The following is a 23,780-nucleotide window of genomic DNA, read 5'->3' on the forward strand; positions in this document are numbered from 1 at the left end:
GCGCGAAGGGTGGAGGACGCGGCCAGGTGCCCAGCCTGCCCGGGCCTGAAGACCGAGGAGAGAGGGTGACATGTGCCAACTGTGGAGTGCTGAGTAGAGTTTTAGGACGGTGCAAGCGAAGCACACACGCGGGGGCATTCGGGGCTCAGGGATCCTGCGGTGTGCAGGCATCTGAAATGACCCAGAGGGAGGCCTGCTTCCACTTAGCGATTTAAAAAAAGGACTTAGTCATTCTCACCGCTTGCCCACCCTCACTGTCCCAAACGTCCTTGTTTCTCAACGCTTTCTCCGGAGTCCCGTTCCTTACTAACAGGCCCCCCTATGCTCTAGGGACAGAGTGGAAAGGCTCGGAGGAAGGCGACCCGCGCTCTCCGCTCCGGGCTCCCACCACTTGCTATCAGGCAGCACCGCGGACACCTCTGCTCCACGGTGATTGGCCAGCGGCGGGGTCCTCGCGGTCGTCCAATATGGCGGCGCCCAGTGGAGGTGTGAACTGTGAAGAGTTCGCCGAGTTCCAGGTGATGAGGTTTTCCTCACGTGGCAGGCTTGTCCAGCCTTTTGTCCCCAGATCCTGTTTCGTGCTTTGGCCTGGGAGGGAGTATGGACAGGTTGTGGGAAAAGCAGGAGGTTCCGAGCTTTTTTTTTTTAGGGGAACCTTTGGAGGTCATGGGGGCTAGGGGTGGCCTTGGAAAGCGTAGCTGCTCGGTGCAGGGAGGTGGCTGAGGTCCCCTGCCTCGTCCCGGAGTGCTAAAGCCGAGTTCGGAAGCTGTGGGTAGGAATTGCAACAGTTCAGCGGTTCCCCGAACTTAGTTCCCAGCTTCTGCAGTTCCTCTCCCACTTCTGAGTTGAGCTTTTGTAGGAGAGAAAGAAGTGAATGGCCTTGTGTACTTGATAAAATATTTGCGATAGTGCCCTGTTTTGGTAAGGCCGACTATTTTAAAGCTTTGAGGGAGGGTTAATTCTCATATTTGGTCCGTGCTAATGCCTTCTTGATCCTGACACTTAAGGAAAAAAAATTGTCTTTTTGTACTAAAAACAATAAAGCTCCAGAACTTAATACTTACCCAAGAATTCAAGAATAATGATCTGGATGTTGATCAGTTTTCATGGAAGTTACTGGTGACGTGTTCTGATACTAAACTAGAGTTGAATTTTAAAGCACACGATCTTTAAAAGCATTTTTAAAGATAAAGATAGTGAAAATTCGTTTCACATATCATCGTTGACCTAGCTGTAATAATCTTAATACTTTGAGTAGTTTGTAGGTAGTGGTATTCTTAAAGATAACCTCATCAAATTGATCTCTTTGGCAAAAGATGGTTTTTCAAGACAGGGTTTCTCTGTAGCTTTCGAGCCTGTCCTGGAAACTAGCTCTTGTAGACCAGGCTGGCCTGGAACTCACAGAGATCCGCCTGTCTCTGCCTCCTGAATGCTGGGACTAAAGGCATGTGCCACCACCGCCCAGCTTTGGGAAAAAAATTAATAAATATCGAACTTAAAAGTCAAAACCCCTGTTTACCCAGAACTGGCCTTAGCATATCTTCTAACCTCCTTGTAAATAGGTATTACTTTTTGTTACCACCTCTTCACAGATAGGACCAGAACATACATAAAGATGCTATAATAATGTAAAACCTTAATATAGCTTAATTTTAGATGTATTTGGTAAAATTATAAGGCATGGTTGACTGGAATTCTCACAAATTATTGATCAAAGTTTGCATTCTTAAGAGCTGTTAGGTCATTTTATATCTAACTATGGAAAGCCCAGTGCACAATACCAGTGGAAAGAAACTGAAGGTCGTATGTCTTTTTTTTTTTTATTGTAAATATTAGGTAGGATTTTACCCCATAATTACGAAAGAATCTGTACTGTAAATGCCCTTGTGTTCTTCATCTAAATTCTTATGTATCCGCTCTGACTGTATGTATATCAATTTATCCACCTCTCAATCCATTAGTCCACCTTTTAATTTGAGGCGTTTCTAAGCCAGTTGCAAAAGTCGAGTGCTTTTAAATATGCTGCCTGCATATCATTAACTGGATTCAGCGTTTATTCACTATTTTGGAGGGATATATTTGCATATGAGTATTTATGAGTACTTGGCATAGTTTGACGTTGACATATGCTTGTAAGGCAAATGTCTGTCAACATCAAAATGGATGCTTTCACCTTCAGAAGTGCTCTGATGGGCTTTCCTAGGCTATCCCTGTCTCTTCCTGTCCAGTCCCAACTGTTAGTACTACTCTGCTTTTGTTTTCACACAGCTCTCATTTTAAGGTTAAAAGATTTTTAGAGTTTTAACTTTTTTTTAAAAGCCCCCCCTCCCCTGCCCCGGAGCAGTCCCAGAAAATACCTTATTTCCAAAGTGAGATAGAATCCAAAAAATAAAATTTAAAATTGAATGCTTCAACTCTTACTTTAACATACATTTGAAAATTTCTTGAGTACTTTTTAGTCTGCTCAAACTGCCATAACTAAATACTACTGACTGAGTGGCTTAAACAGCAGAAATGTGGTTGCCTGAACTTTTGGAAGGTTGGGGTTGGGGTTAGTTTCTGGTGAGGTCTCTTCCGGCCTTGCAGGTGGCTGTTTTCTCACCATGTCCTCACACCTTTAGTCTGTGTCTGTACAGTTGGACAGGGTCCCCAATGTCTCTCTTCCTCTTCTAATAAGTACCTCAGATTAGGGTTCCTGCCTCGTTGACCTCCATTTCTGTAACTGTGTATGTATGTATGTATATATTTGACAAGGTCTCATAATGTTGTAGAGCCTGGCCCAAATAATTCTGGCTCAAGAAGTCCTGCCTCAGCCTCTCAAGTAACTGGCCTGGTTGTGACCTCCACTTAACTTTCATTCCTAAAATCCCAAACTACAAGTACTTAGGGCCTTAGCATGCACGCCAGGCTACACAGTGTAGCCACTATCAGGTTATCTACCACCTACCAAGCTTTAGGAGGTACCATGGTAGACAGGGTATGAAAAAAGAGCTTTAAGTGAGGATTAAAACATGTGGAAGACAGTGAGCTTTGAATAAAATGCGTAAGATCTCAAAAAGAAATAACCAAGAGGTCACAGTTGAGTTGGGTCTTAGGCACTACTGGTTGAATTCTAGGCAGAAGTTATAGCATACATTTCCTGTACAGTCATGCATTGCTTAATAATGGGTATATATCCTGAGAAATGTGTTACAGGTAGTTTTATGTTACGCATATGTGAGCATAATTAAGCCTTATCTAGGTTTCAGTTAATCCTTGTCATGGCTTCTTGATACACTGGGATGCACTAGACTGGAGGTCTGTGAAGATGCTATAAGTAGAAGGACAATAGTCTAATGAAGGAGAGTATAACTCGATGAATGCACAGACCAGTAACAGCCACTTATTCCCATTGTCAAGTGTTGCACTCTGCACACAATGACATTTGATACACTTTTGTACTGGGTGTGGTGGCTCACAACTTTAATCCTAGCATTTAGGAGGCAGAGGCTGTGGGATTGGTCATTTTTGCGGCTTTGGGATGTCTCCTTTTGTGAGTCACCTTTGTGTCCTCGTCTGAATTTAGGATCTAGGCCATGTGTAAATTTCAGGTCACATAACTAAGTTCCAAGATCTAAACATGGTGTGTCAATCCTTTCTAAAACCTGATCCTCTTGTGTGCCTCTAGGCAAAATCTTTGACTTGTACTTTTATCCCCAAATGCCTCTCTCTCCCAACCCCCTTTCCATGTTTGTCATGTATTTGAACCCTCTGCCTCGTGACTTAGGCCTGACTTGTTCCTGACATGCTCTTCTCACTGCCATGCCTCATCCCCACACCTGTCACTTGGAAGTACCTTACTTTCTGTCCAGGTGAGACCCAGGTCATACATCTCTTGGACAAAATCAGCTCACTATTCCTTTTCAGAATGCTTTATTTCCATTAAGAATATATATTCAGGTGTACATAGTTTATTTTGGTTTGACTTTAAACCACCCAGCCTTTGTCCTAGATCTCCTGGAGTTGTCATAAGGGCTCTGATGCTTCTTCCACTGTAAGGAGATGGTCCCGGCGAGACACTTGTAGTCTTTTCTTATTCGTTCTCCTTTTTTGCAATCTATGAAATTTAATAATAACTTATAATTCTCAACACTCATGGAACAAGTGTGTCATCAGTTCATATATTATTGTATTTTTATTTCTTTTCTGTAAAAATTATTACTAAGTGAATGTGCGCATATGGGAGAGCACAGGGCGTGCATGTGTGGAAGTCAGAGGACAGTCTGTAGAGTCGGTCCTTCTACCTTATGTGGATTCCAGGAGTGAACTCAGATGTCAGGTTTGTGTACCGTGCACCCTCACCTGGTTGGCTCTGTGCACTTAAACTCCCTGCGGTGATAAAATAGTCTGTCTTGGTGCTGTCTACATGGAGTATTGCTGCTAAAATGTGGGTCTCCAGCTTGTTAGTGTGCGGCTGTAGTTGGAGGTTTAAGGTTTATTTTCATTTTGTCTGTATGTGCATTTTGCTAGCAGGTAGAGGGCATTGGGTCCCCTTAGGACTGGAATTAGAGATTAGAGACAATTGTTAGCTACCATGTGGATGCTGGGGATTGAACCCAAGTCCTTTGAAGAGTAGTCAGTGTTCTTACCTACTGAGCCACTTCTCCAGCCACCATAACTGAAGGTTTTAAATTATAAATTTCAGTTTAAATAACCTCACGTGCTAGTATCCGCTGTATGAAAAGCCCAGCTCTAGATCACAAGAAGGGGGAAAGTAGTCTACTTGGCAGCCCTCATTTGTAGATTCTGTTGGTAAGATTGCAAAAGCAGTGGGTGGGTTCCGAACCAACAAGATGGTTCAGCAGGTAAAAGTGCTTGCCACACAAGCCTTATTACAACTGGAGTTGATTCTGAGAACTTGTGTAACCATGGAGAGAACCAAATCCACAAAGCTGTCGATGTCAACTACATGCTCACCATGGAACCTGTACACCCCACTAACTACTGCATTTTTTAAAGAGGTAGATTCCTTACCTAATTAATGTGGACAAATTACCCAATTAATGCAGACAAAAATTGTTATGTAAAGACATTAATAGCTTGTCCACATTGTTTTATTGGGAGGATTTGTTTATCATGATTAAGTTATAGCTGGTACTCAGATGCAGAATGGTTAAAGTTCAGCGTCAATAAAAGTTCAACAAATGTTAAGCCGCATAATCTTTTGCCTGGATTGCTGTGTCAGCTTTCCAACTGGTCTCCTTACATCTATGTTGGTGTCCAGTCCACTTTTTAGGCAGTCGTTTCAGAATACAAATCAGATCATATAACCCCACCATTCTTAGAGCATTTCACTCATTTTCTGTTCTTCTCAGAAAATATTAAAATCCTGCAACATCTACAGTAGTGAGTCTTGTCTTACACTGTATTTTCTCATGCGTTCAGCGGTCTATTTTAAGTGGCTATCATGGGGGCATCCTTGCAGTTCTTGAGCTCTTAATGATACTAAACCTGCAATAAATTTTCATTTCAGTTTACAACCCCCGAATTGTACCAGACAAGTATAGTGGTTATTAAAAATACCACCAGTACAGGGTTACCCATTTTTTTAGACATATTTGGTAATTTGTTAACAGTCCAAAAATAGTACACTATACATTTAAAAACAAATCTTTTAGAAATATATGTGTTTTACCTGCATGTATGTCTGTGCACTACCTACATGCCTGGTACCCTTGGAGCCTAGATGAGGGAGTGAGATCCCCTGGAACTGGAGTTATGAATGGTTGTGAGCCACCTGTGTAGCTAGGGGTGCTAGGAAGAACCTTGGTCCTCTGGACGAGCATCTAGGTCTCTTAACCACTGAGCCATCTCTCGCTTTTACATTCTTCCGCCATCTTCTCTGTGGTATCTGAGCCTTGGAGGGAGTGGTTCAGATTCTAGAACCAAGCAGCCAGTTGTCACCTATTGTCAGGACTTTGACCAATTAGGAGTCTGTGCATTAATTCCTATCCACTGCCAAAAAGAAGCTTCTCTGACAAAGTCAGAACAGCACTAGTCTATGGGTATAAGCATAAGTATTTAGAAGGCATCTTAGCAGCTTGTCCATTTGGCAAAAACAACAGTAGTAGGTTCCACCTTAGGGCCTGTGACCTCTTCAGCCATGGTTTCCTAACCAAGTTTACAGTGCCAGGTGCGAGTTATGTGAGCAGTCAACTCCAGTCAGAAAGCAGTATCTCCATATGCCTTTCCTGGCAGGTTGTTGTTATTGTAATTTATGAGACCCACAGCTAGGTAACATTGTCCGTGACTTTTCTTCCCTAGGAGCCTACATAGCACCTTTTGGCACTATGAAAGCTATCCAGCAGGAAGGTTGCTTCTTGCTTAGTTCCTTCTTAGTGTCTTTATGTCCTATGACCAAAGTGTATGGTGTCTTCAGCAATTGGGTCTTACCGTGTAGTCTGGTGGACAACTAAGAGTAATAATAATAACCTGTATTGCTTGGGGGGCCACTAGGGCCTTACTACTTGTGGGAGGTATCCTGCAGTTGGCATTGGGATTTTTATATAATAATGTGGCTTTTGGGAGGACCGTTATCCACCCATGCAGGGAACCCTTTAAACCTTTTAAAAAACAAATTATATTTTTAAATAACTTAGAAAGTAGCTCTCAATAGGAATTTTTCCCAAGTCTTAGTTTGGTTTAGCACTTCCCTCTAGCCTGTCTTCTCTACCTGCCTTCTATCCTGCTCCAGCCTAAACCCCAATCTTCTCCCATTCTACTCTCATGTCCGTGTGTCCTGCTGTCCCACCTCCTTCCTTCTCTCTGATGTCCCCTTTTTAGCTCTCTGACCTCTGCAGATACCCCAGGTTAAGATTTGAAGCTAGGTTCTGCATGAGAAAATGTCTGGTCTTTGTCAGAGGTGTTTCTTCATCTCCCAGCCAAGACAGCTCGGAGCCCCAACTTGATCCTATTTCATTCCATAAGATTTCTCTTTCCCACAGTGCTTCTCTCTCAGCAATTGCTCGAGCACAGTGTGAGTTAGTGAAAAGATGAACTCTGGGACTGTAACTGCTGTACCTTTCAAAGAAGAAACTTGCTGAGAACTTTCCTGGCCGAGGAAAGCTATCTAGAAAGTACAGCTGAAACTCAGCCTCAGAAGATAAGTTTTTCCTCACTGCGAGGGAGGAAAAGAAGAATGTGAAGTTGATTTCTAAAGGAGGTCCGGAAAAAGCAGTCATGTTGAAGGAGGTTAGGTCTGCTCTATTCCCCACCCCCCAGCCGAGATAAGATCTTGCTACTTAATCCTTGCTAGTCTCCAACTCATGACTCTCCTGTCTCAGCCTCCTGAGTGCTAAGTTCACAGGCTTGTACCACCACACCCAGCTTCTTTCTTCCCTGTGACTCCCCAAGTGACTCATCATTTGTTTGAAATTTACAATTCATGGGCATTATGTGACATAATATTTAAAATGGTAGTTGCCCAGGGACTATGTTGAGATTGCCCCCTAAGAATTATGATTTGCAAAGAATACTGTCAGCAGAGAGTAGATACAGGGAAAGGAGACAAGATAATGAACTTTGTGTTATTTGCCTGTGGTGTTTTGTTTTATTTATTCGGGGAAGGGACTGCTTATGCAGTGGTATTGAAGTGAGTGGAGGTCAGAGGACAACCTTTGGGAGCTGGTTTCCTCCTTCCAGCATGTGGGTCTGGGAATTGAACTTAGGTCATCCGGCTTGGCAGCAGGTGCCTTTATCTGTTGGGCTTTCTCATGAGTCCTTGCCTGTGATTTATGAATCCATGTTATGGATGTTGTGAAAGCTGTTTTTTTCTGCCTTGAGATCATGAGCAGGCTATTAAAATATTCCACAGTTTAAGGTGATCAAGTGGTAGGACATAATTTAGACTACGTGCTCTGATTAAATGGACAAAACAATTACAATTGGCGACACTCTTGCCTCTTTCACAAAGTCTTTACAGACAGTTAAATCTGTCTTCAAGGAAACTGGGAGTAGCTTAGTGATAGAGCACTTGCCCAGCATGCATGAGGATTTGAGTTTGATTCCCAGGACTGGGGTGGTGTGGATTCTTCAAGGCATTTTTAGTAACAAGGCAAAATGTTCACAATATGTCATTTTTAAAAGTTGCATAGTGGGGGCTGGAAAGATGGCTCAGTGGTTAAGAATACTGGCTGCTCTTCCAGAGGACCTGGGTTCAATTCCGGCACCTACATAGCAGTTCACAGCTGTCTGTAACTCAAGTTCCAGGGGATCCAACACTCTCAAACAGACATGCAGGCAGGCAAAAGACCAATGCATATAAAATAAAAATAAATCATTTTAAAAATGTTACATAGTATCTCAATTTCATAAAATATTCATGAGTGTATAAATAGTAAACCTGTTAATATATTACTAATTTAATTGGGTAATAAATTTTTTTTCAAATTTATCTAGAAGGTATTTGGGAGGGGATGCAATAAGAATCACTGAAATGGACATTCTGGTAAGTTAAGAAGGTTTTTGGTTTGTTGGTTTGTTTGTTGGTTTGTTTTTTAAGATTTATTATGTATACAGTGTTGCCTGCAGAAGAGGGCACCAGATCTCATTACAGAGGGTTGTGGGCCACCATGTGGTTGCTGGGAATTGAACTCAGCCAGTGCTCTTAACCTCTGAATCATCTCTCCAGCCCAAGAAGAAGGTTCTTTTTTTTTTTTTTTTTTAGATATAAATTGATTGGCCCATTAGCTCAGGCTTCTTGCTAACTCTTAAAGCTTATATCAACTCATTATTTTTATCTATGTTAGCCACATGGCTTGGCACCTTTCTCAGCAGGACAGGTCACATCTTGTTTCTTTGGTGATCTGGGCTGGACTGTGAGGAATGGGCTTCCTCCTTCCTAGAAGTTTCCTATTCTCATCACCCCACCTCTACTTCCTGTCTGGTTGACCCGCCTATACTTCCTGCCTGGCCAATCAGCATTTATTAAAACATGATTAACAGAATACAGACAATTCTCCCATACCACTTCCCCCTCTTTTTTTTTAAACAAAGGAAAATATCCATAGTCCATTTATTGGGAATGTGGGCATAGTATTCCAGGCTACTTCTGGCTTGTTGGGGGCACTGATAATCTTATGGGGACCTAAAGAAAATTTAGTTATAATCAGTTTCTGACTGGAGTATCCTGTGAGTCTTGATCATCTCAGGCAGCAGTCTTGAATCTGTTCTGGATGCAGAACTCAGACATCTGGGCCAAAGAAGAAGGTTCTTGTTGTGAATAAAAGAGAGAGAAAGAAAGAAAAATAATTAAAACTGCTTATGGCTAGGGAAATGAGGGAGGACAGAGAGTGACAAAGACAGAATGAGAGAGCAGAACAAGAACTAGGGAATAGGGCGGGGTTAGGGTGTGGAGGGGGTGGGGAGATGGGGGTTGAAGGTGTGGGTGCTGAAGCTTGAGTAGCTGGGAGGAAGGAAGGGCCGGGAGGCTAGTGTGGACTTGGAAATGTGTAACAAGCACCCTTAGTGGGGGACTGAGGGAGCCTGGAGGCTGATGGGCTGACTCTGCTATGTTACCATGCCCCTTCTGCCAGAGACAAGGGAAGTGACTCCTTTGGCAGATGGGAAGCAGTTTCACAAGTTCCTAAGGAATGCTGGCTTTTAACCATAGCCGCTGTAAATCCTTCTGTAGTCCATCTCAAGCTCATTTCTAGATATATGGACATCCTGAGACTTGACAGATGGTAACACTAATGATAAGGAACATTTTTAATACATACGAGAAGAACAAATGAAAGTGTTGGCTTCAGTCATGGGTTTGATTTGACAAAGGAAAGAAAGAGGGTTTATGTTGCGGGAGATGGTCTGGTGAAGTGTCCTCTGATACATATCAACATTAAATGCTAATTTTGAAGTTTCCACAAATAAGTGTGTTTGTAATTTAATATAATTGTTTTCTCAGCAGATTTTCAGTGGAAGTGGTGTTGTTTGTGGGGGGGGTGTATATAAAAAAGAGAAGTGTAGCCCGGCAGTGGTAGAGCACGCCTTTAATCCCAGCACTCGGGAGGCAGAGGCAGGTAAATCTGAATTTGAGACCATCCTGGGCTGCAGAGCTAGTTCTAACTCTGCCAGGGCTACACAGAGAAACCCCGTCCCAGGAAAAAAGCGAGAGAGAAAGAGAAGTGTCTACTGTTAGAAACTCAGTCCCGTGTTTCTGTTAACTGAGGACAGCGCAGTTCTCTGGCAAGGACTGCGAGCACTGCCTCTAGTGTGGGTCAGGTCTTGCTGTGCAGGGTACCCAGAGCTCTTTTTCTTTTCTCTTTTGGGAACAGTAGGTTCCTGGGGATGGAACTCAGGGCCTCGCAGGAGGTAGGCAAGTGCTCTGCTACTGGGCAACATCCCCAGCCACTCGGAGATCATAACTTTTGGTATTATTGTTTTTCAGATTGGGTTTGTGTGAGTTGGAGACCATTTGAAGGGAAGTAGAGTCTTGAGAAATGTTACCCAGGGTTACTAAAGAACAGCTAAAACTAATTCCTACTTGTTCAATGAATTAAAGAAGCCAAAGTATGTTTTTTTTCTCTAGTAGCAAAGTTGTTCCATTTTTATCACAAAATATTTACAGTCTTAGAAAGTTAAAGAGCTGGAAGGTAAAGCTGGTGTGTGCTGCTTCGTGTCTGTGAGCTGACTGGTTCTGTCCCTGTGGAACTGGAGCGGTGGCATCGCTGGTTGTGGGGAGTGTGCGGTGTCCAGGTTGGGGACCCTCGTTAGCTGTGTTGGAGTTGGAAGACACAGTTTGCCGGGTATCATTCCAGACCGTGGGATTTCACTGTTGAGCCACAGAGCTAGACTCAGAGTCCTCTGTGAGAATCACTATTACATATCCTACCCATTATCCTTGTGATAAAGATATTTTGGTTATACTCTGTTTAGCTTTTTTCCCCTTACATAAAATAGTTGTAAAATATCTAAGATTTCTTTTGCTTAAGTATTTAATTTTAAACACTTAACACTTCATTGAGATTATATTCTTTTTATTTTAAATATATATAGGAACTACTCAAGGTGATGAGGACAATTGATGACAGAATAGTACATGAATTAAACACTACGGTGCCAACAGCTTCCTTTGCAGGGAAGATTGATGCCAGCCAAACCTGTAAACAGCTTTATGAGTCTGTAAGTTTATCTCCTGAGTCTCTCCTTTGTGTTTCTTTCGTACCTTTCTTTGCGGACAAAATAAGAAACAAATTGACTTGTACATACGCTGTGAAAAGCACATGTCATCATTATATTTCTTTGCGTACACTTGAAAGTGGAAGTATACTAGTTTTGATGTGGTTTCTGCAGCTCCAGACAGTGTGTGGCGTATGTACAAATCTGTGAAGAAATGGTTATAAAGAATGGGAGCAGAATTGTTTGACCTATGCATGCATGGCCTTTTGCTTAAATAGACAGTATGCTTTTGTGGACAAACTATTTAATTAAATTTAGAACACTACCTACTAGCATCTTGGTTCTGTTTGTTTGTTTGTTTGTTTTTTATTAAAGTATGCCATTCTGTTGAGCAATCAAGTAAATACTGTGATTTTAGAAAATTGGATGGTGTGATGTTTAGTCATTGCAAGTGGGGGTGGGTCCAAGTCCTAGCATATCTTGGATGTTTGATGGTCCACTTATGTCTTGGTATATCTGAATGTGGTCAATATTTGATGCGGTCCTCCTTGAACCACAATCATTACACCTTGCTACCCAAGACAGATGGAGAAAAGCTATTCTTGAATGTGTTACTCTAAGAAGGGATTATTGGAATCATTCTGTCAACTGTCCTTGCAATCAACACACAAAACCGATACAACCACTAATCTATGCCTCAGGTTTTCTTTATCTATACTTACTTGAGATTTTTGAAAAGACCTCTGATGGCAAAGTTAAGTAACATTCTTTGTATTATTCTCCACATCACTTACTGCTCAACATCTTGTTAGCAACACAAGACTGAAAACAGCCAGAAAAGACAAAAAGAAAGAAGACTAGCAGAAGTGGCGGGGAAGGTGGATATAGGGCACAGGAGCACACGCTGGGAGTGGTGAGGCGAGCAAGGACGGCTGCAGGAGATGGGAGGGAGGAGCAGGAGTGCCGGCCTGGACTGTGGGCGGAGGCAGCCAGGCCTTGTCCTCGGCACCTTCCGAGGTTTTCCCTCTGAATCTGCTTCTAGGTGATTTAGCCAATCCAACATGATCTCTTCAAGAGATTCAATTAAAAAAAAATATTAATTTTTCTGAAAGCTCATATTGGTTTTCCTAACAATAATGTAACAAGCTAATATGATTTCTTTCCCTCTTTTCATTCCTTTGTTCTTGTAGTTGATGGCAGCTCATGTCAGTAGGGACAGAGTTATAAAGAACTGTATAGCCCAGACCTCAGAAGTGGTAAAAAGTCTCCGAGAGGAAAGAGAGAAGAACCTGGATGACTTAACGTTATTAAAGCAGCTTAGAAAAGAACAGACAAAGGTGAGTTGGGTAGAGGTTTCCCGAGTACAGTCTTCAAAATAGAGTTTTAATGCAAAATTTTAAGGAAGTTATGGTTATTACTTTAAAAAATGATGAGGTCAGGGTTGGGAGGATGGATCAGTAGATAAATTATTTGCTTTGCAAATATGAGAACTGTAGTTTGGATCTTGAGAACCCTTGTAAAAAATTGGGTGGTATGGGCCTGGAAAGATGGCGTAGTGGTTAAAAACACTGACTGCAATTCCAGGGCTCTGACTTAAGATTTGATTGCTAGCACCCGCACAGGCTTATAACTGTCTGTAATTCCAGCCCTAGATCTCATCTCCTTTGATGGTGTCTGCATGCACCAGGCATGCACAGTACCCATATACATCAAATAAATTAAACCACTACCAACAGCAAAAAAAAAAAAAAAAAAAAAAAAAAAAAACCTGAATGGCGTGTCAGCCCCCTGTAATCACAGCCTCCAGAGGCAGACAGGAGGTCCTGGACAAGCTGGCTAGCTAGACTAGCCAGAATTCACTAGAACCAGGTCAGTCAGAAACCCTACCTCACTGTTGTCTAGAAAAGACACACAACAAACTTCAGGCCTCCCCTTGCAAGTGCACACTTGTGCTCACACACACACACAAACACAAATAAATAAACAATTTTAAAAGTCAAGTGCTCACTCAGGGATATATGAAAGGAAGCTTTTTTCCTCATATAATACATTTAATGAGGCAGAACTGTTGCTCTGTAGCCCTTGTTTGTGGCTTACCAAGAAAAAAGTTGTGCTTTGGTGTTCTGGGGTCGGATCCAGGACTCATCCTCTGCCCGCCAGGGAGAGCAAAGTCCACAGATTCTCGAGTCCCATATGTAAAGTAATATAGTATTTGCATTTAACTTTTTTTGTAGGTATGTTTGTGTGAGGATATCAGATCTCGGAGTTACAGATAGTTGTGGACTGCCGTGGGGGCTAGGAATTAAACTCAGCTCACCCAGGTTCTCTGGAAGAGCAATCAGTGTTCTTAACCCCTGAGCCATCTCTCCAGCCCTTGCTGTTTCTTAATAATAGGAATTTTTCTTACATGACCACCATATAATTATCAGTATAGTTGTCTACTTAAGATAAATAGCAAACTGCCGGGCAGTGGTGGCGTCAGCACTCAGGAGGCAGAGACAGGCGGGTCTCTGTGAGTTTGAGACCAGCCTGGTCTACAAGAGCTAGTTCCAGGACAGGCTCCAAAGCGCTACTGAAAAACCCTGTCACGAAAAACGGGAAAATATATATATCACAGTGGGCAACTTACAATTCTTGTGTGTCAGATGAGACTGAAAAGGCTGTGTGGAACATGTTCTATTTATCTATCATCTAATCTATCTGCCTATTTATCTCTCTATCATCTATCTAATCATCTATCAATTGTCTAATCTATCTGTCTGTTTACCTCTCTATCATCTATCTATCTGTCTGTCTGTCTATCTATCTAAAGTAATTGTGGAATTTGGTTGGTATTTGTTTAGCAGATGTGACCAGATGCACGGGGCACACAGCAAGTAGGCCAGGCTGCTGTGCTTTCTCAGTTATTCTGCTAATTCGGTGTTTGCCTGGAGACAGCCCCAACTGTGTGTCTCTCTTCATCCATGAGTACTTCTTAGGTCTCCGTTCCATACTTGCTTATTCGTCAGGCAGTGATTGGAGTCTCCAGATGGTATATTTGTTAGAATAGTCCTTGTCCCACCCCTTCCTATTTGTATGTTATTTTATAAAATTGGTCAGGGACTAAATAGCTTTAAGCTTGCTTGCTTTCTTTTTTTGTTTTTGGGGTTTTTTTTGTTTGTTTGGTTGGTTGGTTGGTTTTTTGTTGTTGTTTGTTTGTTTGTTTGTTTGTTTTTCAAGACAAGGTTTCTCTTTGTAGTTTTGGAGCCTGTCCTGGAACTCTCTCTGTAGACCAAGCTAGGTCTGGTCTAGAGACTCACAGAAATCCATCTCCTTCTGCCTCCCAAGTACTAGGGTTAAAGGCATGCGCCACCATAGCCTAGATTGCTTGAGCGTGTGACTGTGGACCTGTCCTCCACTCTCAGGAAAGGTCATCTTAACCAGGGAAGGAGGAAGGGGGCACAGGCTGAGCCGTCCACATAGTCATGTGGTGTGAACGTGCAGCCGCCGTACTACCCTTACCTCCTGGATTTTGTTGAAGATGTTGACTGGGGATGTGGGGCAGGACTGCTGAGACATGCTGAAAAGTCAGAGTGGAGCTCCCCATGCTAGTGAAGTACAAAGTTCAGCGAAGCCCTGGTATTCAGGAGCGACTGTGTCTATTTGCTCAGCTCTCAATCTGCCCCTTTGCCCTTAGTGCCCGGAAGGCTTGGCCACAGGCACTACAGGGAGGGGCTTTGGAAGCGATCAGTGAATAAATGTCAGCTTTTATTCCCGGCGGTAAGGCCACAGGGAGTAGTGCTGCCCGGAGAGGGAGTGGCAGCTGTTTATCTTCCTCAGGTGTTGAGGACTCTGAAAGAGAGAGTCCTTCAGACGGTCCAGCTCTTCCTCATTCACTGAGGATGCAGGACATTAACTGGCATCCCTAAAGTCACAAACCAGTGAGTGGTTAGGAATTTTAGTAACCTTTAATTATCAAACACATCATCTGTAAGATTCATTCTTCACAAACCTTGTACAACCTATTCCAGCCTTTATAGGTTAGGATCCCTGTTTTGTTTTTATATTTTCCATTTAGGAAAATTCCAACCATTTTATCTTTTATTATATAAAATCCTTATCTAAAACAGTCTCATCCTCATCCTACCCTCCCCCTTTTCAAATATAATCTAGTTTATTCCGGAGCTACATGTGACCCCAACATGGGGAACTCGGAGCTAGGTCACCCCATGTTTTATGTTCCAATGTGGAAGCCGTTTCATGGAGTTTTATAGTAACAGAATGAAGAAGTTCTTTTTTACTTTTCTTGCTAAACGTTATCTCATATTTACTACCTCCTTAACATTTTTCTCACCTACTTACCGTTTTTTCTTTAAATAAGAGCTGAATCCAAATTATATATATGGCACAATGTAGCAAATTAAGATCTGTACTCTGTTGTATCTATTGTAAAATCTGTATTCCATTGATATCAAACTTCTGGGGTGGTTTTCTTTCTGCTGTTAGCTTTAGGCAGACTTCTTAACTTCTTGGATATTATACCACCCACCTCCAGTGGTGGGGTCCTCACACAGAACTTGAGAATTAGAGAAGCCTTGCATCCCAACAAACACCTCCAGAGATGCCCGTGACCTTCAGCAGCCAGCACTCTTTGTAGGCGAGAGAGGGCAGAACAGCTGAGAAGCTTGCTCACACGCTAACCTTATAACCACAGTGTTGGGTACAGATGTTTCTTGCCCTTGTTCTAGCAGTGGACACCTGGGAGGCTGGGTTTCTGTGGGTGCATCCTCACTTCTCCATCAGCCCGAATGTAACACCCTCAGATTGGGCGCTCCACGTATCCATCATCCTGTATGTAGCACTGTCAGACTGGGCGCTCCACGTATCTAGCAGGAATCATCCGGGAAAGCCCTTTTGAGGCAGTCAACCAGGGTTCCCCATTAGGAGTCCCAGGCAGTGCAGAATGTCCTCAGGGACACTTCCAAGAGGGATAATAGATTGTAACAGGTGGAGATAACCTCACAAGATTGGCCCTCACAGCCCAGCAGGAGCTGACTGAGGAAGTGGAGGCAGTCAGCTGGACTTTCTAGGGAGCTTTCTCTACATGACTAAGCTCTGCACAGCTGAATTTGTGGCTCCTCCTTCCCACTGGAAGCTCATTTCTGTCCTGAGATAAGCAATGGTGACATCTATTAGAAATGGTTTTATTTCCGGTTCTTTTCAGGGAAATTTTTTGCTCTTGGGCTGGTTTGCTGTTCTTTCCTTCCCTGTCACAGTCAGGCCAGCCCAACCCTAGACAAGGGGCGGATGGATACCTTGAGATAGACTTGCTGAATTGTGGAGGGCCAGTGTCTCAGAGAGCTCAGGCAGAAAGGACAGTTTACTAATATAATGTGTATTACCTGTGCTTTTTAAAATTTGCTTTATCTTTATTTTGTGTGTGGTGTGTGTGAGTGTGTATGGGTATGGCCGCCTATGCTGGTGTGTGTGAGCCAGAGGTTGATGTGAGGATGTATTCCTCAATTATTTCTCACCTTAGTTTTTTGAGGCAGGGTCTCCCACTGTTCTGGGAGCTTGCAGTTTTAGCTAGATTGGCTGGCCAGCAAGTTCCCAGGGTCTGCCTGCCTCCACTCCGACTGGGGTGCTAGGTTTAACTCTTTACTCAGAATTTCTGTTTTTCTTTTTCCTCTCTTGCAGTTGAAATGGATGCAGTCAGAACTAAATGTTGAAGAAGTGGTGAATGACAGGAGCTGGAAGGTAGGAAATAATGTTGGTTCTTGTAGAGAACTGAGCGAGCAAGGGGCAGCCAGGGGAGGGACAAAAAGTGCAGGCAGACTGAGGGTGGGGAATGCGAACTTCTGTGTGGAGGCACAGCGGCTTTACAAGCAGCTGGAGGGTTTTGTGATTCTGTGCATCTCCTAACACTAATTATGGGTATATAGAATATTCAGAGTTTTTATTGTAGTTAACTGAGAACTGTCAAAGAAGTTATTTGTTATAATTAGCCTTTTATGCAGTTACTTTTTACAAAACCAAAGTTGCTAACATTATTTTGCATTTGTGTCCGTTAGCATTGAGTCTCATTAAATGCAATTACACAGGGAACATTAAGTGGAAAGGAAACACTTAGATAAGTAAATTCCAGAGAAGGGAGAACAGCCAAGCTGGGCTTCTCCACACTCCACACTCTGGCCAAGCTGGGCTTCACCACACTCTGGCCCAGCTGGGCTTCTCCACACTCTTACCAGATCTCTCTGGACTTAGAGATCAGCTGCTGGGCACTGACTAACTTCTAGCATTAGTAACTGTTTGTCTCTTCAGGAGTTTCTGTTACAGAAATAATTTTGTTTCAGAATTTTCAGATACACACACACAAAGAGATTAATCATTAAGCAGAGGTGATGTTTTGGTATTTAACCTTCCAGCTCAGACTTGTTAACTGTTTCTAAGAGTCATAAATGAAGTCATCTTCTACCTGTTAGTAGCCAGCATATTTCCTGTGTCATTAAATAATTACATCTTTTAAAAAAAAAAACCCACAACATGTGAAGGCATGAATAAATCACAGACTATAAATTGACTGTTTTATGGCATTTCTTTATCTTCCCTGCCAAAGTGTAGCCTATACTTGCCCTTGCATCTGCATAAGGGCTATGCTGCTTAAAAGATTTTGGCAGTGTTTGTCTATGCACACATTCTCTGTAAAGTCGTAAGTTATTCTGGGGCTCTGATGGGAGAGGGGTATGGTGAATGTCTGGCTGTAAAGAGCCGGTCCAGAGGGTTTTGGTGCATGTAACGTGCGGTAGGTGGTAGGCGTGAAACAGTTTGGCTATGCTGTCACAGGTGCTCCTCAGTATGATGGGATTACAATCCCACTAAACCTAAGTGTTCTCAGGACACAGAGAGACAATATTCTTTTGTGTATTATTAGCCCACAGAAAATCAAAATTTAGCTAGGCTGAAGCAGGACTGTGAGTTTGAGTCCAGGCCAAGATACATAGTAAGTTCAAGACCAATATGAACTACAAAGCAAGACCTCTTACTCTTTTTAGCCGTTACTCCTGTGCATGGCTCTGCCAAGATTTTTATGTAGCATTGCCCCATTTAGTCAGAGGGCATTCTCTTAACACTTAGGAAATGTTTCAGATTTTAGGAAGCAAGGTGACCCAAACAGGAAATACATAAATTTACACAATTTAGTAGAAGGCATATCCAGCTAGCTAATGGGTGTTGAAATTGTCTAGTGAATGTTACCAGGGTGTGCATCATGCTTAATTTGGTGTGCTAAAGAAGTTTTCTGTTTCATGAGCTTGTTGACCTAGATCAGATGCTAGCATCCTCCTAACTTGTTGACAGGATAACTCAATGACTTCTGTTTCTCTTTGAACATCTTAGGTGTTTAATGAACGCTGCCGAATTCACTTCAAGCCTCCAAAGAATGAGTAGAGAGAGTTTTTTTTTTTTTTTTTTTTAAAAAAAAAAAAAAGACCTGGTCATCTCATCAACTAAGCATGACAGACGTCATCAGGGCAGGCTCCAGGGGATGGTCTCCGAGCCAGCAGGCCAATTCTCATAATTATAATAATCAATTACTATTTTATACTGATTCTGTACAAATGTTTTGTAACTATTAAAATAATTTTCTGACTCCGTGTACATACTTATTTGGTGGCTTTGCAAGTTGAAACGGTAAGTTCTTCATGTCATTTTGCCTGCTTGAGTTTTACAAACTTATTGGTATGGATGTGAACCTTTTTGGTCATAGATGGAGTTTCTTTTTATTTGTCATTGTGGGTTTATTTTAAAGGGGCAGAATCAGGTTGGAGAGGTGGTCAGTGGTTAAGAGCACTGGCTGCTCTTTCAGAGGACATTTTCCATCCCATGGTACTCAGAACTGTCTATAACAGTCCCAGGGGAGCTGATGCCCTCTTCTGGCCTTTGTTGGCACCAGGCACACGTGATGCACAGACATATGTGCAGGCAAAATACCCATGCTATAAAAAAGTAAATAAAATGACGGAATCAGGCTGGATCCTATACAAACAAACTCTCTGATTTTTTTTAAAGCTGTGCATAGTGACACATGCCTGTAATCCTATCCCTTGGGAGGCTAAGATGAGTATATTTCAAGTTTGAAGCCATATAGTGAGAACCTGTCTCACAAAACAAAAACATTTATCTTGAATCAGGCTGTGTTGCTGCACACCTTTAATCCCAGCACTCAGAAGGCAGAGGCAGGTGGATCTCTGAGTTCGAGGCCAGCCTGGTCTACAGAGCAAGCTCCAAAACAGCTAGGGCTACACAGAGAAACCTTGTCTCAAAAAAGAAGACAATAAAAGAACATTTATCTCGTTTTTACATATAAAACTCTTGCGGGTTGTAATTGTTTTCTAGACAGTTGCATGGATACAAAAGGGAAGCATGCATTTTAGACGGGAAAGGGCGACTGACTATAAAACAAGGCTGTTGTGGGCAGAGGGTTCCACAGTGAAGGAAAGCGCTGGTAGTGTGGGGTATTAGCTTCCTGGGCCGCAGGACACCACGGGTCAGCTGCCTAATGCCATACTACTCATGTTCTTTGCTCAGGGTGTGAAAGCTGAAATCCACCTAGAATGAGCCCGGCTTTTGTCTGAGTCTCCAGGGAACACTGCTTCTTAATTTATTGTGTTTGGGGGCAGAATTTAGGCGAGCAAGCTGTAGAAGCAAAGTCCCTGTGTACTTGCTGGCTGTGTGGGACCATTCTACAGGAGGATGCCCACATTTCTCAGCACAGGGCCTCTTCCATCCTCACACCAGCACCAGCGCTGCTGTGTTTACACTGGCGTAGTCTCTCTGACTTCCGTTTCTGCTGTGAGCCTGACAAGCTGCGTTCAGAGGGTTTGTAATTAGCTCCACCACAATGCTGCTTTTCTTTAACTCAGTCAGTGGGTTAATCTGCACATCATTTTTGCCACGTAATGTAGCAGTCACAGACGTGATTAGGACAGGACATAGGCGGTGCCAGTTTGAATTCTGTTTACAGTCATGATTTAAATGAAAGCCACATGGCCCTGGCTTGTCTGGCTTCTGGGAGGCCTGAGTCTGCAGCATCTTGATCTTCAGATTATGTTCCTGGACTTCAGCCAAGCAGGCATAAGCGTTCCCTGTTTTGGTGACACAGCTCTTTGGAACATTTACTGTGGGAGTTTGCTGGGGACACTATGGAGGGCCCCCCCCCCCCCAAAAAAAAAAACAAAAAACGTGAGCCTATTCCCACATTGACCGAAGATTATTGTGTTTCTACCTCAAACAAGGTCCCACCTAGATTTAGACCCAAGGGTTCTGCTCTCTCAAGGTTATTGTCAACGGTAGCTAATGAACAAACCTTGTATTTCAGGGATAAAGAAGTAGATTTATTTCTACCTCAAACAAAAGTCTAAAGACTCAGCTAAGGTTCCATTTCCCTTAAGGAGATAACATTGGATTCCACCCAGGGAGTGGTTTGCCTAGTCTAGGATGTGAGTGTGACTTGTTTGGTTCTAGCAACAGCATGTTTAACTATAGACGTAGCCTGCGACCTCCAACTAGTCTGTTCGTGTCCTTGCAGCATGTTAATGCAGTTTTTTAAAATCTTACTATCTCTTGGGGTCGGGGTATTTTAAGCAATTGGAAATTAAACGCAGGCGATTTCAGTATTCACTGGAACTTCTTCCCGATACTATTTTGTTTTTCTGTTTTATTTTTGTGTCTTCGTATTCTTTACTAATATTTCTAAATCCCCACGCGCCTACCCTGGCAAGTGATATTTTTGTCTAGGCTGGTCCTTTAGGACTGGGAGTGTCGTTCAGAAGAAGACAGCTTACCTCATAGTACAAGACTCTAGGTTTGATCCCCAGCATGGTGGGGCAGGTAAGAGAGACCTCACGGTGGTGCACACCTTTTCAGAAGTAAGAGGCAGGCAGATTTCTGAGTTCAAGGTCATCTTGGTCTGCCTAGTGAGTTCCAGAGCTGCACAGACCCTGTCTGGCAATAAATTAATTAAAAAATTATAATTATCACATAGTTTTTTTTTTCTTTATTTTGAGACAGGATTTCTCTGTGTAGCTTTGGAGTTTGTAGAGGCTGTCCTGGAACTCTATAGAGCAGTCTGGCCTTGAACTCACAGAAATCCGCCTGCCTCTGCCTCCCGAGTGCTGAGATTAAAGGTGTGCTCATCACTGCCAAGCCCACATAGTTTTTTTCAATGAGAAAAAAAATTATTGTAAAAGACAATATTGAAAAATCTTTTGTATAAAGTTGATCTGTAATTTTAAATGGGGTGAGATAAAAGGCTGAATGTAAGACAGCAGTTAATTTAACTGCTGAATCTAAGCCAGCAGTTAATCTAAACACACACCATTAATCCCAGCACTCAGGAGGCAGAGGCAGGTAGATCTCTGAGTCCAAGGCCAGCCTGGTCTACGGAGCTAGTTCCAGGACAGCTAGGATGGTTACACAGAGAAACCCTTTCTCCAAAAACAAGGAAAAACAAAAAGACTGGATTTTAGTGAATACTGCAAGGGTCTTGATGGCATTCCTTGGGGACATTTAGATTCGGGCTAAGATGATCATGATCTTTCCAGACTTCACATCTACCACCAGCGTGCTTTCTACCTGATCTAATTATGGTAGGGTGCCCAGATTAATCAAGTGTGACATTAACCAAGCATTTACCTTTGTTTGGAGTGAATAAGTGAATATACTGAGCCCGTGTCAGTAGCTCTCAAAGCCTCAGGTTGGAAGGTGAAATTCCTTTATCGCTTCGGAAAGTAGATTGACTTGCTGAAACTCTGGCGTACAATCACTGCCTCACAACAATATTCTTCGCTTCCTTTACCTGGGAGAGCGGAGAAGCAACATGCCAGCCTTCAGGATGGATTTGGCTTTTACTTGGCAGAAGGCAGGCAAGGGTAAAAGCACTGTTGATGAAACTTCTGCTAACACTTTAACGTCTTAGGAGACTAGGCACTATTAGCCAGAACTGTGACAAAGCAAAATGCCGGCTCTTGAAAAGCTTCCATTTGTTGAAGGGAGATAGTTGAGACTAAAGAATTAAGCTGTAGATAATGGCAAAATGCAGCCAAGTTCTCTGTAATAAATAAATAAATAGCAGGAAGTCAGGGAAACAAGTGAAGTATGGATTACAAATGACCGCGCTGGTTGGAGAACACCATGTCCTTGTCTTTGAAAAGCTAACTTCATTAGATACTGAAACACACGGAGTGCTGTAATGAAGGACATTCTGTTATTCTCATATAAGTTCTACTTCAAAGCTTTTCGTTTGGGAGTGAAATTTGTTTGTGCTAGTGTTATTACAGTAGTCTGCTAATGACCCATAAATTCAGGAATATCATGTAAACAGGAGCTTCTTTCAAAGTGTTCCCATTTTAAGTTACAAAGTGGGCATCCTACCTAGGTCTAGGGGTTCTAATCAAACATTGGAATCATATATGATCTCTGTGTATATACTTACATTGGAATCATATAGCTCACTTGCTATCTCTATATATACTTACTTAGCCATACAGAATACTCTAAATTCACTGTCCTTTTAAGAGAATTCATTCCTAGCATAAACATTGAAAAAAATAAGGAAAACAGGAAATGATCATTTCTAGCAAGGTCACCTTTTATCTCTGTGGGGGAAAAGGGAAGAAGAAAGAGAAACTGATGGAGGAGAGTCATCTGTCTATGTTACTTTCATTGGTTAATGAAGAAACTGCCTTGGCCCTTTAATTGGACAGAAAATTAGGTAGGCAGAGTAGATAGAACAGAATTGTGGGAGAAAGAAAGCAGAGTGAGGCAGACACTTCAGGCAGTCGCCATGCCTCTCCTCTCCCAGACAGACGCAGGTTAAGATCTCTCCTGGTAAGCGACCACCTCGTGGTGCTACACAGATTACTAAATATGTGTTAAAGTAAGATGTGAGAATTAGCCAATAAGAGGCCGAAACTAATGGGCCAGGCAGTGTTTAAATGAATACAGTTTCAGTGTAATTATTTCGGGTGTAAAGCTAGCCAGGTGGCGGGACACAGCCCCGCCGCTCCATCTACAAAACTGAGTAAAAATGGTGGTTTAGAAAATAAATACTATATGAACAAAGGGGTTAAGACCATGCTGGAGAAATCCTTAGAATCAGCTGACCCGAACTAGTGGGAGACCACTAACACCAGACTGACAACTGGGGAACCTGCATAGGACCGAACTAGGCTCTCTGAATACAGGTGACAATGGTGTATGGGGCCACTTGGCAGTGGGACCAGGATCTAACTCTAATGCATAACTGACTTTGTGGAACCCATTCTCTATGGAGAGATACCTTGCTCATGCCTAGGCATGGGTTGAGGTGGGGGGGGGGTGGGCTTGGTCCTGCCTCAAGGAGATGACAAGACAGACTTAAATGACTTCCCAGGGGAGGCCTTAACCTCTCTGAGGAGTGAATGGGAGTGGGGAAGGGGGAGCGAGAAGAGAGGAGGGAGGGAGAACTGGGATTGGTATGTAAAAAATTAATTTTTTAAAAAAAGAAAAAGTGCTTGGAAAATACTCAAAACTAAAAACTAGAGTTCTTGTTCTTAAAAAGAAGAGAGAAAGAAAACAAAAGGAAAGAAGGAAGAAAAAAGACAGGAAGA

General features: G+C 42.6%; 1 protein-coding gene across 1 annotated transcript; it reads left to right on the top strand.

Annotated features, from left to right (window-relative positions):
- Window positions 1–2: 2 nt before the first annotated feature.
- On the top strand, window positions 3–18,780 carry Mix23 (mitochondrial matrix import factor 23). The gene is made up of 6 exons (XM_038345203.2): window positions 3–65; window positions 331–518; window positions 11,032–11,157; window positions 12,345–12,491; window positions 16,831–16,890; window positions 18,529–18,780. The coding sequence occupies exons 2-6, from the start codon at window positions 468–470 to the stop codon at window positions 18,577–18,579; spliced, it is 435 nt and encodes a 144-aa protein (XP_038201131.1). The 5' UTR covers window positions 3–65; window positions 331–467; the 3' UTR covers window positions 18,580–18,780.
- The last annotated feature ends 5,000 nt before the right edge of the window (window positions 18,781–23,780 follow it).

This window comes from Arvicola amphibius, chromosome 10 (assembly GCF_903992535.2).
Source record: "Arvicola amphibius chromosome 10, mArvAmp1.2, whole genome shotgun sequence".
Taxonomy (NCBI): Eukaryota; Metazoa; Chordata; class Mammalia; order Rodentia; family Cricetidae; genus Arvicola; species Arvicola amphibius.